A 13,719-nucleotide genomic window follows, 5' to 3' on the forward strand; every position below is an offset into this window, starting at 1 on the left:
CCTGCCGTTATCGTACTATGTGTGAATACATGCCATGCTCACCTTCCTGCCGCAGCCCGCAGCTCGGGCTCGGTACTAGCTGTTCTCGTGTTCTGCTGTTCTTGCGTATTCACTAATCGAATCCCACTCCACGTTTTTGGTCGACCTAAGTAGATGATCCTCTGCCGCCATGACACGAGCACTATGCCTGCCTTATAAATTATAGTGTTGCTTGAGCTGGGCCTGCAATAGTTCCTCATGTAGCAAAGCTAGGGTTTTCCCCTATGATTACTAGAGTAGATGTGTGTGTGAGGCTGCTGTGTTAAGATAGGCTTGTCATATCGGAGTTATTTAAGACCCCATTCCCGAATTTGACAACATCCCGAGTAATAATATGAGCAACAGCAACAACAACGAGAAGCTGGTGTACAAACGCCTTGTTTTGCTTTAGTAATTTCACTCAGTCCATGTCTCGCTCGGAGAAAAAGCTTCAGGTGAAGATGGAAGGGCAGCTTTGTGGTGGGAGTTTATGAGGGTAAAATATAAATAAATATAGAAGCCTATCATCCTGAAAGCGCGAAGGTCCGAAGGAAAGAAGAGATAAAGCAAAAAGAGAGAAAAGAGGAAGAAAAGGAAAGAGAGAATACACGCCCCTTGTTTTCTCTCACTCACACACACTCTCTCCTTCTCTCTCTCCCTCTCTTCTTTCTGCGGAAAATTGCCGATAGCCTATATGGTCTAGGGTCTAGGGGGCTCACCTGGGTTGGTTTCGCTTTGGCTTGGCTGTCAGGCGGGAGTCATGTTAGTTCGTTCTTTCGCGGCCGAAAAGAAATATAAAAAAAAGGAAGAGCAGGGAGGCAGAGGGAATATCGAAAGGGAGAGATCTTCAACAGCTACATTTGATTGGCTGGCCTGAGCTACTCGGCAGTTGTTAAGGGCAGTGCTTACTTTGCTTTGATGACAAGAGATTGACAGGCAAGGAGAAAGAAGAAAGAAGAAGAGCCCAAGGCTAAAGGGATCAGTTAAAGGAAAAGCACATAGCATAGCATCACACCATAAACATATTGCCAGGAGACATACAGTCCTCTGAACTTGGAAACTAGCCGTCTACAATCTCCCTAGAGAAGATTGCTATCCGTTTCCATGTCAAATAAATCTAGATCCGCCCTGTGGGCTGACCACATGCATTACTTACGCACGTAGGGGAATTCACATAAACTGTTTGGCTTTCTGGGGCGCGCGCTCGTCGGACAGTAGCTCTGCCAGAGGTGATTTTCCGACCAACGACCTGAACATGCTACAACTGTAACTGCAACCATAGGCGCTGCATGTCTCTGGGTTTTTTCTCTTCCTCTACCTTGTCACCTGGTTGATAACCCACCCGTCTCAACCCCCTCCCCTCGTCAAGACTGCTCAGCTCCCAAGCCTGGTCGGGGTGAAGTTCCTATAACAGAAAGAATGATATAGGATGCCAATCAAACAGCGAAAATAAAAATGAAAAGGGAGGAGATACCAAGAGACAGACGGAAAGAGAACGGGGGGGGGGATAATACAGATAGCCCAAATAAAATAAATATATAATAAAAAGAAACCAGGCATGTGATAATATTTCTAGGATGGCCAAGTATAATGCAGGAGGCAAACAAAAGCCACAACGAAAATAAAGATAAAAAAATGTATAAAAAGAGCAACAGCCTCCTGCTCTCTAAGCGACGCCAGAAAGGGAAATACCGTCTTGCTTTCTTTTAATATATATATTATTTTCTTTTTTTCTTTTTTCTTACCTTTATTTCGATGGGGCTGGCCACTTGGTGGTCTGATGAAATGGCAACAGCTGCTCCATCATTGGGTGCCAGTCCCGATGAGGAAGGCGAGGATGGCATAAAACCTAGTCTGGAACTTGGATCGAACTCGACCTCGAGGGACTCGAAACTTGACATGGCAATTACCATTCCAGCGAGCGATACGATAGAAAAGAAGGAAGGAGTAGGACTCGGCTCGGGCAGTTGCCCTAAGGAGAGAGCGACGACAAGCCTTTAACAGGCCTTCAAGCCTGCGCGAATTATATCTCTGGACCTGCGTATTTCTGTCTTCAAGCTCTTCGAAGCGAGTTATCCTGAAAAAGGAACAGAAAAAAACCGACCTTACAGACCCAAACACGTGACTGCCATTGCTGGTTTAGAGCCAAGGATTGAAAGGTATGTGTAAGCTGACAAGCCATTCATGCAAGTGACCACTTTCTTCTTTGTCAGCTTCCCCTAAGTGTAGCAGTGCATCACTTCACCAGAGGTGATTCCATTCTTTCGATCCCTGCTCGTAAGCCGTGATTTTCACTTCACTGCTTTTGTTGTTTCGGCTTCGGTGTCTACAGTACGTTTGTGACAAAGTTCCACATGCACTACAGAGCACAAAGTACCACGGATATTTAGCTTTTTAGGGCCCATACAAAGTAGCCACCCCGACGGTCAAATTCTTGGTCTCTTGGCTTTTTTCTTTTTTCCTTTCCCTTGCCTCTTTCTCCAGCTTACTATACTTGTTTTTTCTTGCCTGCTTGGCCTGTCTTTCTTTGGCCCCTCTTGTATCACTTCCCTACCACGGGCCCATGCTGTCATCTGTTTTGTGCTGTGTAGCATGGCAATGAACCAGTAACCCAAAGGCATCCTATGCTTTTTGTCTCGAGAATCTTCCAGCGATATCCGAAAGCTCAAAGGACAAGCCAAATACATAGAAAATTATGCTGCCGCGTGGGCTTGGTGTCTAGGATTAAGGGTCCGAGTAATTATTTGCGTAGTTTGTGTGTAAAGCTAAAAGGATAAAAAAAAATATATATAAAAAATACTTGTGGAGGTTGATATTTGGCTTCCTAAAAAGGGTCTTGTTCCGCTGCTGTGCCACTCGAAACATGACGCCTATTCCGCCACAAGCAAGAAAAAAAAAAGACGAACACTCAAGCGGGAATGAGGAGAGCCGTGGGAAAGAACGAGAGAACTACAACAGCCGGATCCAGAGTCAAAATCGAAAATGAGGCCTAGCATATCATGGGAGTGGAGAACAAAGCATTGCCATATCTTATTCTTAAGGCCGTAAATATTTTAAAGGGGGTGGGAGGTGCAGCTGCAAGACAACCCCAAATGAGAATGAGCACAAAATGACAGGTTATATTAAAAATACGCATTATTTCTATGCAAGTGCTTAGAGGAAAAAAAAAAAAAAAGAAAGAAAAAACCATGGTTAGAAGCTGAACGATGATAGGAGGGGTTGTGTTGTTGGCCTGAGTCCCTTCGTCTCTCCTTCTTCCTTGACCAAGCTTCTGGCCTTTCCTTTCTTTTCCCTGGCTTCATCTCCGAAATAGCGTGAAACGGGGAAGACCTACCACATTTACTAAAGAAAGAGAAAGAAAGAAAGAATGGCCGGCTTCCATTGATTCCGCACTGCGGATACCAAGAAATAAAAATAAAAAATAAAATAACAATAAAATAACAGAAAAAACGACCGAGGCAGTGAAAGATGCATTGAAGAGGCGCCAGGAGCGAGAGGATAGAAAAAGAACTAAACGAGAAGTAAATGACCTCTATTTTTTCGTGCTTCGGCTTTCCTCATTACGACTTAGCCCTCCTGGCTCGATGGCTTGGCTGGCAGGATGCTCTTGTCCCGGACAGGATCACCAAACGAACACCGAGATGGAGGCGACTAAGTATGGAGTTAGGCCTGGGCCAGATGGTCTCTCTGGGCAAGGGGGATGGGGTGAGGCTGTATTTGCAAAAGACAGGGAAAAGGAGGCCACGACCAAGATGGGCTAGAGCCGGTCTACTATTAGGGTTAACTCTTTGGAAATGTGCCTATGCCTTGCTGGGTGAAGTAGAGGGGTTTAAGACCAAGGAAAGCATAGGGAGTAGAGAGAAAGATATGCGTAGTGTGTGTGTGTAGTGTGTGCAGCGTGCAGCGTGCAGTGTGTATGTGTATATGCATGTATGTATGAATACTATGTTCGAACGCATGCACATGCACGCATATGAGCATGAGGATGCAGAGATGCAGCTAAGTTAGGTTTTCACCAACTGCACGGCTTTCTGCTGAACTTTGCGGCGCCTATACTGAAGGCCAAACTGTAGAGGGGCATGGGGAATCATGAGAAGATAAAGTGAGGGAAAAGGGAGATATCTCGCTGCAAATCAGTTACCATTCAGCTCATTACACAAGGAGAGACAAGAGACCAGAGAGAGCGAGAGAACGGGATCGTAGAGCAAACGAAGAAGAGGCTAGACTGCCGCCGTTCTTGCAAGGTGCTTTGATGTTTTGGGGGTGAGCTTTTTTCGTTTTCTTTTTTTTTTTTTTTTTTTTTAGCAACTTTGCTTGAAATGTACCAAAGCTAGAGCTAAGCTTCGACCTACCTGCCTCTACTAGAGACCTTTTCTTCCCTATTTTTCGGGCTTTATTTCGCATTTATTCTGCATTTGTCTTACCGTCATTCTGGCAGAGTTCAGCATCTCCGGCTTGCTAAAAACCCGGAGGCTTTTCCTCCCCGTGTGCCTCCCCCCCTTCCTAGGGAATCAGGAATTAGAGACAAAGGAAGAAATCGAACCATCTTTCTAACAAAATTTATTCTCCTCTGGAATGGAAGAACAGGGAATAGCAAGACATCAGGTCTCAGCCTTTACCGCCGCTTCAAGGCTTAAAAGAAGCATGATGACACTTAAAAATAGGGCCTGGAGCACACCATACCGCAAGGCCTTATAAGTAGGTAACCCTTAATGCTGCTATGCCGGCCGGTTCAGTAGGATGATGGCTATATTATGGGTTAACAGAGCTCTGGTATTTTCCTCTCTGACTCTCCTAATCTCAATGCCGCCCGCCCGGTACTTTGCCCTGCTTATTCCCTAAGCCAGAGGGCAGTGAGACTGGGGGGTCCCTATCTTTTAGTTAGTTCCATGGCGTGTTAATATAAAAATGCCCTAGTCTCCTCCTCCCTTCTCTCTCCCCCTCAATACCCGCCGGAGAACACCCACAGTTTTCTCGGGTCACAGGGACCCCCCGGGACTGGGAAAGGCACAAGCGAACATGCCATGCGACAATTGCAAGGAGTGCTAAGAAAGAAAGGAAGGAAAGGAAGCGAGACAAGAGAAACAACTTGGCACACCCCCATCCCCATCCTCCTAGGACTAGGTCCTAGTACTAATCCCCCATTCTCGTTCTCCCCTATTTCCTTCGTCTTTGGGGTTTCTTTGTCTGCCGACTAACCAGGAAGAAACCACACACCCTGTCAAATCAGTGTCAAGTTGTCTTCTCAAAGTGTCTCTTCCGCCCGGGGCTGGGCTGGGCTGGACTGGGCGAAAAGGAAAGAAGAAGGAAAAATACAAGGTGACGAGATGGATTTGCCCAGAAACGGGCACAGCAAAACAAGCTGGACCAGGAGCTAAGTAGTAGTAGCAGCAGTAGCAGTAGCAGCAGCAGCAGCAGCAGTAGCAGTAGCAGTAGCAGTAGCCTAAGAGTTAATAGGATTCCTTTCTCCCCGTTGTTGATTCCCGGTATTATGGCCTTTGCTTCTAAAGTAAAGCCGTCCCATCCCATCCTAGTCGCTTATAAGAAAAGGCCCGTATGCGTATTGGTGTGCTTTGGATCAGAGGTCTGATAAATAGCAAAAGCGCTGCTCAGTATATATAAACTTTGATGAGCCGCCACCCTTTGCCCCTCTCCCCTTCATGACATGATCGCGAAATGTCTTGGACTTCTTCACAGCCTTTGTCCTCTGCTCTTGCGTCTCTATTCCTGATTTGATCTCTACCACATTCTTTATTCCTTCCTTTTCTTGCTTATTACTACATAATCCTCCCCTTCTCTCATCGTCCTCTCCCGTCATTCCTCCCTATCTCGCTTTCTCATCTTTGCCTTTGCCTTCTTTCCAATGGGTCTTCACAGTCCTATTTCTTCCTATCGCCAGTCTGTATCCTCAGATACGCCGAGTGAGCTTATAAGCCCAACACTGTCGTCCTACTCGTCGCGGAGAAGCAGTGAAAAGTTCAAGTTCCAGGGCTACCCGTCTCCCTACTCGTCATCCCCTCCTGAGACCATGAACTCGTCTGCCTACTCATATTCCTCTTCCTCCTCCTCTTCTTCTTCTTCCTCTTCTTCTTCCTCTTCTCATTCGCATCCCGCCTCTATGTCTAAGCACCACGAGCAGCACAGAAGCCAGTCCCCTCGGGCTTTGGCACCTCCTGCAGCATACCAGTCGCACTCTGTGCACCAGGCCGGTCCCCAACAGCAGGCTGCTCGTCCTCAGCTGCCGCCCATCTCCAGCTTTTTTTCCCATGTGTCATTTAGCCGCCCTGAGTCAGCTGCCCCCTCATTTGCTGGCCCTCCTTCTCCGGAGCAAAGACATCAGCAGCAGCATCAGTCGCAACAGCGCCCTCACCACATACCGTCCGCTACCCCCTCAACGTCTGCTGCTCCCCCTCCGCCTTACTATCAATCTCACGGTTCTCATGGAGGCATGTCGATCAACACTACCATTCCTGCCAGCAACGGCCGGCCTTCTTCAAGCCATGTTTCGCCCATGTCTGCGAATGTGCCCGAGCCGTACCGCTATGACAACGCAAACAGCACGTCGTCTAGTGGTCGCTCGTACTCTTCAGCTTCGTCGTCTAGCAGACCCGATTACTTGCTCAGCCGAGACTCGCCGCCTCAAGCTCGCCATCAGCAGGTGCAAAGCCACTCCCATTCTCGCCCACCTCTTCAGTATTCTTCCACTGAGCCTCGCCACTCCATCTCGGCTGTCTCTGTGTCTTCTCAGATATCAGCTTCAACCGCTTCTGTCCAGCCCTCTGCCGACGGGATCTCTACTGTATCTCCCGCCGATGCCAGCCCTGCCGCCAGCGCTAGCTCCACTCAGGAAGGCCTTGGTCCCAAGATCTGGACGGGCACTCACTTTCTGCCACGCTTTATCAAGGCCGCACAGGTCCCCGGCGAGGGCCTGTGCTACTTTTACGACGATGGCACGCACTGCAAGACCGTAATTGACGGAGAAGTTGTCAATGCCCACTGGGGCGTGACCAAGGCTGGAAAGCCGCGCAAGCGCCTAGCCATTGCCTGTGTCACGTGCCGTGAGAAGAAGATCAAGTGCGACCCGGACTACCCACGCTGTGTGCAATGTGATAAGTTTGGCCGTGTGTGCCGGTTCAAGAATGCGTAAGTTCCCAGAGTCCTGCTTGGAGATGGAGGGGGGGGGATTATGGATGGTATCTTTGTTTCATTTGGCTAACAATATCTCTCTTTTGTAGTCCTCGTGGTGGCCACAATGTTGCTGCTTCATCCCAAACATCCACTGAAGACTCTTCTCGCAGAGCTATTCATTTCATCCGCCCATCCACCGAGGCCACTTCTCCCTTGCCGGCGGCCCCGGCATCGGCCCCCCCAAGCATTCGTCCACACATTTCGGCACCCCCTCGTCGCCCCGCAAGCCCGGAGCCTCTATCCCCCCACAAGCGTATGCGTACTAGCTACGATACATATGAACACGCCCAGACATCCTCGGGCTTGCCACCGCTGATCCCGCCGTCGCAGCACCACCACCAGCCAGCATCGTTTGGCCACTCTTCGTTAAGCCACATGCAGCACCACGAGCCGTGGCAGCCCGTCCGCGATATTTCGCGCGACTTGCCGAGACTACACGAGTCCCTTTCTTCTACCTCATGGAACCGGAGGGACCCGTATGTGGCCGCACCATGAGTGTCGTCTAGCTGATCTATAGCTTTGAGACTCTTGTCATTTCTTGATTTCTTTTCACCTATACACGTTACGACTTTTATGGCTTCGTACAGATCTGCTGGTCCCAGCTTCTTTTTATCGAGCTTTGCATCCTCTTTTTGTTCGATCTTCATTCTTGGCCGCATAATTCCTTTAACCTCATTCCCCAGCATGCATTTGGCGTTGCTTTTTATGTTTGTCACTACTGTTTCTTTTTGTAATATGGGTGGGTTTCTTGTGTTGTTCTGTTTAGCCATCATTTAGCTTTGTTTTCATGGAGGAACTCTGTTTGATATTGGATTATTGTATTGTTTTTTTTCTGTTGCTGCTCTATATATCCAACTGGCATTTTCATCTCGTTCACAAAAGCCTCTTATAACCACTCTATGTGAAGAACCGTGCTCCAGGACACCAAGTAATACATGTCGCCATATCTTGGATGACAGTCACGTGACACAACATATACACAACTCTTGTTACACGAACACCATCTAACTTGCCAAAATTAGTTGGGGCAGGTGTCAGCGGGTAATGTGAAACTGGCAACCCAAAAGTGGATACAATAGCAGGAGCTCACCTCGGCCAATCATATTTCCCCCATTCAATTAAGCCTCTTTTATCATTCTGCCTCAAAAATTCCAGGCTGACTTCCAGCTTCACTGTCGACTTGTGCCCTACAACAATTTTCTTGCAAGATCCCGGCTTCCTCATTGAAAGCCGATATCTCTGCATGCTTGAACTGCGGCTGGCCAGTACTGTAATATGAATAGTTGATCTACAGCCTTGATGGCGTTCCCTGACAGACCAGTGGCTCATCTGCTTGGCTCGAATGGTAGGTAGTCCTGGATCTGGTCATGCTATCACTTGATAAACACATTCTGATCCGCTCCCTAGGCCCTGTACACACCTTGACATACTCCGCCTATCCGGGCACTTACATTCTCACCGGCTCCGCTGACCGATCCATCCGTCTGTACAACCCCGAACCCGCTAGCTCCAACCACCATTCCTCATCCATAACCTCTCGATCTACTGCTTCTAGTGGCATACCGACCGGGCGCTTGATCCAGACCTATAGTGCGCATGGCTACGAAGTGCTCAGTCTCGCCGTTTCTAGTGATAATGAGCGCTTTGCCTCTGGTGGCGGCGACCGGCTTGTGTTCCTTTGGGACGTTGCTAGCGCTACCACATTGCGTCGTTTTGGCGGCTCGCAACAGGGACACTCTGCACGCATCAATGCCGTAGCCTTTGCCGGCGCTGGAGACTCGGTCCTTGTGTCTGCGGGCTTTGATACCACCGTGCGCCTCTGGGATCTTAAGGCCGCATCGACGTCGCGACCCATCCAAGTACTTGCAGATGCACGTGATGCCATATCAGCACTAGCGGTGCGTGAGACGGACATTTGGACAGCGAGTGTTGATGGAAGACTGCGGCGATATGATCTGCGCATGGCTCGTTGTTTTGTTGATGCTATCGGAGGTAGTTTGACAAGCCTAGATGCAACTCGCGATGGCCACGGAATATTGGCGTCTACACTGGACGGGAAGATACGACTCATGGACCGCGACAAAGGAACTTGTCTGAAAACATACGAGACTTCCGAACGTGTCAACAAAGACCTCAGAGTCCAGTCTCTGCTTGGCGGAAAAGAAAAATACGTTGTATCCGGAGACGAAGAAGAAGACACTAACGGCGATGCCCGGCTTTGGGCTTGGGACTTGCTTTCTGGCAAGGTTGTCAAGAAGATCTCGGTATCATGGGGCCCTAGCCAAGCTAAGCGCAACATTATAGGGAGCGATGGCAAGCCCAAGACTCGGAAAAACATCATTAGCAGCCTCGCATGGAGGGATGATGGCTGGGGCGATCAGCTATGTGTAGCAGGTACATCGGGAGTTGTCACAGTTTACAGCACCTGATTGCGGTGATTGACTTGAATGATATTGTTTTGGTTTTGGTCTGTAAAAGCAAAGATGAAAAACAGAAATGGGTTCTCACTAAACGAAGCCTATCCATGGTATCCAGTGCTCAAGTAAATAAAAGTCATAATCTAATAATCCCAAAAATATACCAAGAACGCTCTAAAGAATAAATAAATGTTGTCCGCATATGAAGGACGGAGAAGTAAATGCAAAGAGGTTATCTGTTGTCCCCTGTAAAGTCAACCCAGCCAGAGCACGCAAAAGGATATCCGAAACAAAGAAAAAAAAATAAGACGTCAAGATCGTGAATCATAACAAGGGAATCAAAGGTTGGCATCGTGTAACTAACAGGGGGAGAGATGGATGAAGAAGAAAGATGAGGAGATCAACGGATATGGCAAACATGCCCCAAGACCAAGAAGAGAGAGAATGGACGAAACACAAGGGATGAGGGACCAAGAAGAAAACCAGAATGCATAGTCACCAAGACAAGCTCACGCCAATTTCAACACACTGGGAGCGACGGAGAAGGTAAGAGAAGCACTCACATCACCTGGCACTGTCGCTCAGGATCGTGTTCATGGCCACCAGATGCCTTTTTCTTGCCGCGACGTTTCCGTTTTTTGGAAGATGACACATCTAGCTCCGACTCAACAGCCATCGGCGTGTCCATGTTTTCGACTTCGCCGATGGCAATACTGACGTCGCTGACTCGGCCAACATTTTCCATGTTCTCGCCGCTGGACTTTGGTAATGTTTCAGTGCTACTGACTTGTTCTTCGTGATGCTCGCTGTGTTGTGGCTTAGGTACGTCAATGTGCGCATTAAGATTAGTCGCCGTAGGAGACTCTATGATAGGCAGTGATGGCAGTGCTACATGCGATGTAGTAGCATCACATTGCTTGTCACGCAAAAAGTCCCTGCTTTCCTTGCCGACTAGACTGCGAGTAATGTTCGACAGGGAGATGCTCTTGCGGCTGTCCAAAGAAAAACGCCCATGGTTGCTGTTTTCCTCGCCTGGAGGCACAGAATGGCTACTAGACCTACTGTGTCGTGAGGCGCTTCTAGAGAAGCGAACTACTGCACGGCCAAACCCGAAGCGACTGCTGCTCGCACGCTCACCACCGCTTGAGCCATCATTCTGGCTACCTGCTATTAGCCGGCTTTGGTCGTTGAACTGGCCGCTGGTTCGAGGCATTTTCTCATTGTCATCAAAGCTGACGCGATGTCTCGTGCTGTCGGAGGATAGACGGGGTGACGATGGGGGAACTGGCGACGAAGGTTGCGGCTGGGGAGATGACTGTGCTGGTGTAGCTTCGGCTTCGTAGAACATTGGAAAGTACGACACAGCGGGCTTTTTTGATTCTACTGGTTGTAGATTGGCTGGATTGATTTCAATATTGACTGAGTTGGGGATTTTCTCAGCAGAGAGCGTTGGTACTCGCTCAATATTGACACGAATAGGCTCAGCATCTGAGCCCATTGTATCTGTCACCACCAACTCATCTACATTCATAGAAGTCTCAATAGCCGACCCCATGCCGTTTGCGCCTGGAGACACGGGCAACTGGCCCAACGACTTCTCCAGGTCCACCGTCTGTCCACATCTCGACGACGTAGAGGGTCGAGAATCGGTATATGACGGTGGCTGTCCCGAACTGGTGGGCGTGGAGCAATCGTCATCCATAGTGGGCACAATCTGATAGAAGAGCAAATATGGAGTTTCAGCCTTCAGTGCACTTTTGATATCGTCAACTGGCTGAACCTTTTCTCCAATAGGCTTCAGGTCGTCAAATTTGACCCATTGAGCCTCTTCATAGTCGGGAGGAGGATCAGCATCATATCTCCGGTTTTCCGTCAATATCTTGGGCGCAACTCTTGCCAGCGACACATAATGACCATCATCAAACTTGGGGCCTTTGTGACTAACAACAGACTGCAGAACAAGTTTGTACTCGGTGCTTAGACAGTTGCTGTCATCTAGACTATCCCCACCGTTCGCGATGATATGAGGCATTCTCAGGCTGTCGGGTATATCAACCTCGGTGTGGATCTTGGTTATTGACCCGTCCTCATGGTATTGGTACCGCTTCAAACAGATACCAATAACTGGCCTCTGGTTGAAATTCCGAATGAGATCCGCGTCGCTGTTCGGCTCATACTTGTCTGGAGAGAACCACGGGATCCACCGAAACACTTGCCACGCCGGTAGGGTAATGACATTGGCAACCTTTTGCTTTTTGTTGTCAAGATCGTCAGAAGGTGATAAGTTGGACACCGAAGTGGGGGTCATCCGACCATCTTCGCCCACAATGACACGCTGCATAAGGCTCATCGAACGAGTGCGGGTAGGGCGCTCATCACCCGCTGAGCTAGATGCATCCCAAATGGGCGAGGTCAGCCTTCTTTGCCCTAAAATCGAGCCGTCCACGCTAGGGCTTCTAAAACCACCGGTGGTTCTGGCACTCATGGACGGGCGGGATTGGTGCGAAATTGACTTGTGCAAAGCAAAAAGTTCTGAAGACATGTTTTCCGTTGGAGACCGAATTGTGGGTGACTGGGTGGGCGTCTCTTCTAGTGTGTCAAGAAGTATCCTCTTATCATCTGAACAGTTTTCTGGCTCGTCTGTCGTTTGGTCTGTTGCTTCGTTTTCGTCCAAACTTTCCTCTTTCTCATCCGAATTGTGTCGTTGAACCTCAACCTGGCCGTTGAAGTACTCCATCAGGCAATCTTCAAGACGAACCACCTTGTTGTCTTCAAGCGACGGGACAGCAATGTTGAGAAGCCTTTCTTCAACAAAGCGGTGGTCCGCATCGTCTTTCTTTCCTGTGTGATAGAGGTCTACTTTGAGACGCAGCAAGGGTAATTCGAGGGTTTCGGAGATAAAACCGAAAGCTTCGGAGGTATCCTGCTGTTGACAACGATTGGCAGCTTCCCACCCACACTTTGCAAGCGAGTCTTGGATCAATGCGACCTAAAAAAAGAAATGTTTAAGCCACGGTTAGAATCGCCAGGCGGTAGAAATGAGAGTTGAGAAGAGTAAACTCACTAGGTCAGGCTGAATCAGCTCTCCAGACCGCAGCAGTGTTACAAAGGCTCGTAACAGCACAGCAAGGTTGCGCTTGTTTTCATCTTGAATATCGCCTTGGAGCATGTACTCAAATGCGTCCAGCTTGGCGAACATGGCAAACAGAAGTGCATCTAAGTAGCAGGTGACACCATTGCGGTTTCTACATCCTTGCATGATGATATTGGGGTCATAGGGCTGTATGTCGCCCCTTATCGCCATGTTTTGCACTTGAAGATATCGGACCGTTTTGTCGATATTGCTATTTCCAAACGTGGACTTCATCGTAGCTCGAATAACGCATGGTGGTGCAGGCGGCAAACCTAGCTCTTGGAGTCGGACCTGTATGCTGGCAATCTACAGTTGAAAGATTTGTTAGATTCGAAGACTGTATCTAAATGTTAAATGGTCATTCTCACCTTGGAAGTCTCTGAATCTTCGGCGGCTTTTTCCAAGACCTTGACATCTCGCCTGTCCAGTTTGTCGCTTTTTTCTGGCTTGTCTGACGAAAACAGGCTGAACATAGTCGAGGATTTTAACAGAGCCTAGAGATTGGGATGTAATAGGTCAGTAGAAACTTCATAAAGACTAGTTGGGGTTAACTCCAAATAGCAACGGATGATGTACCTTGTTCCCCTGCTCTGAGGACTTTCGAGGCGATGCTTCTTTGTCGCCGATTTTGTTTTCCGGAGATGCTTTGTCGCGCTTCTCGGTACGCGATGCAAACATGCGATTCATTGTGGTTGTGCGTATATATATATGTCTGTATTTTTAGTTTTTTTTTAACGGCAAAGGGAAAAGAAAAACACGAGAGAATGGTAGCAACAGCAGCAGAGCTTTAGCAGAGCAAAAGTTCTCAAGGTGGAAGGGATGGAGGGGCAACACAGCAGTTAGATCGATGAGCCAAAGGGCGCTGTGCTGCTGCTAATCCTTGCAGAACTAAAAGCCGACAATATCGGTATGCAAGTTCGACTCAGGCCCGTTGAAGAGAAGCAAGGCCGACATCCGATCAAA

General features: G+C 48.5%; 3 protein-coding genes across 3 annotated transcripts; 2 read left to right on the forward strand and 1 right to left on the reverse strand.

Moving 5' to 3' along the window:
* Positions 1–5,881: 5,881 nt before the first annotated feature.
* HOO65_030081 (putative transcriptional regulatory protein) lies at positions 5,882–7,712 on the forward strand (the record flags this gene model as incomplete). The annotated part of the gene is made up of 3 exons (XM_071002058.1): positions 5,882–7,161; positions 7,254–7,459; positions 7,498–7,712. The coding sequence occupies 3 exons, from the start codon at positions 5,882–5,884 to the stop codon at positions 7,710–7,712; spliced, it is 1,701 nt and encodes a 566-aa protein (XP_070859760.1).
* An 861-nt stretch (positions 7,713–8,573) lies between these two features.
* Positions 8,574–9,635, forward strand: HOO65_030082 (WD repeat domain-containing protein 83; the record flags this gene model as incomplete). The annotated part of the gene is made up of 1 exon (XM_071000310.1): positions 8,574–9,635. One exon carries the CDS (start codon positions 8,574–8,576, stop codon positions 9,633–9,635), a length of 1,062 nt encoding a protein of 353 aa, XP_070859761.1.
* Positions 9,636–10,182: 547 nt separating this feature from the next.
* On the reverse strand, positions 10,183–13,443 carry HOO65_030083 (cysteine proteinase; the record flags this gene model as incomplete). Its single annotated transcript, XM_071001834.1, has 4 exons — positions 10,183–12,612; positions 12,688–13,062; positions 13,125–13,250; positions 13,333–13,443. 4 exons carry the CDS (start codon positions 13,441–13,443, stop codon positions 10,183–10,185), a joined length of 3,042 nt encoding a protein of 1,013 aa, XP_070859762.1.
* Positions 13,444–13,719: the final 276 nt, after the last annotated feature.

The sequence above is a fragment of the Ceratocystis lukuohia genome (genome assembly GCF_044167205.1).
Source record: "Ceratocystis lukuohia strain C4212 chromosome Unknown Supercontig3_pilon, whole genome shotgun sequence".
Lineage (NCBI taxonomy): Eukaryota > Fungi > Ascomycota > Sordariomycetes > Microascales > Ceratocystidaceae > Ceratocystis > Ceratocystis lukuohia.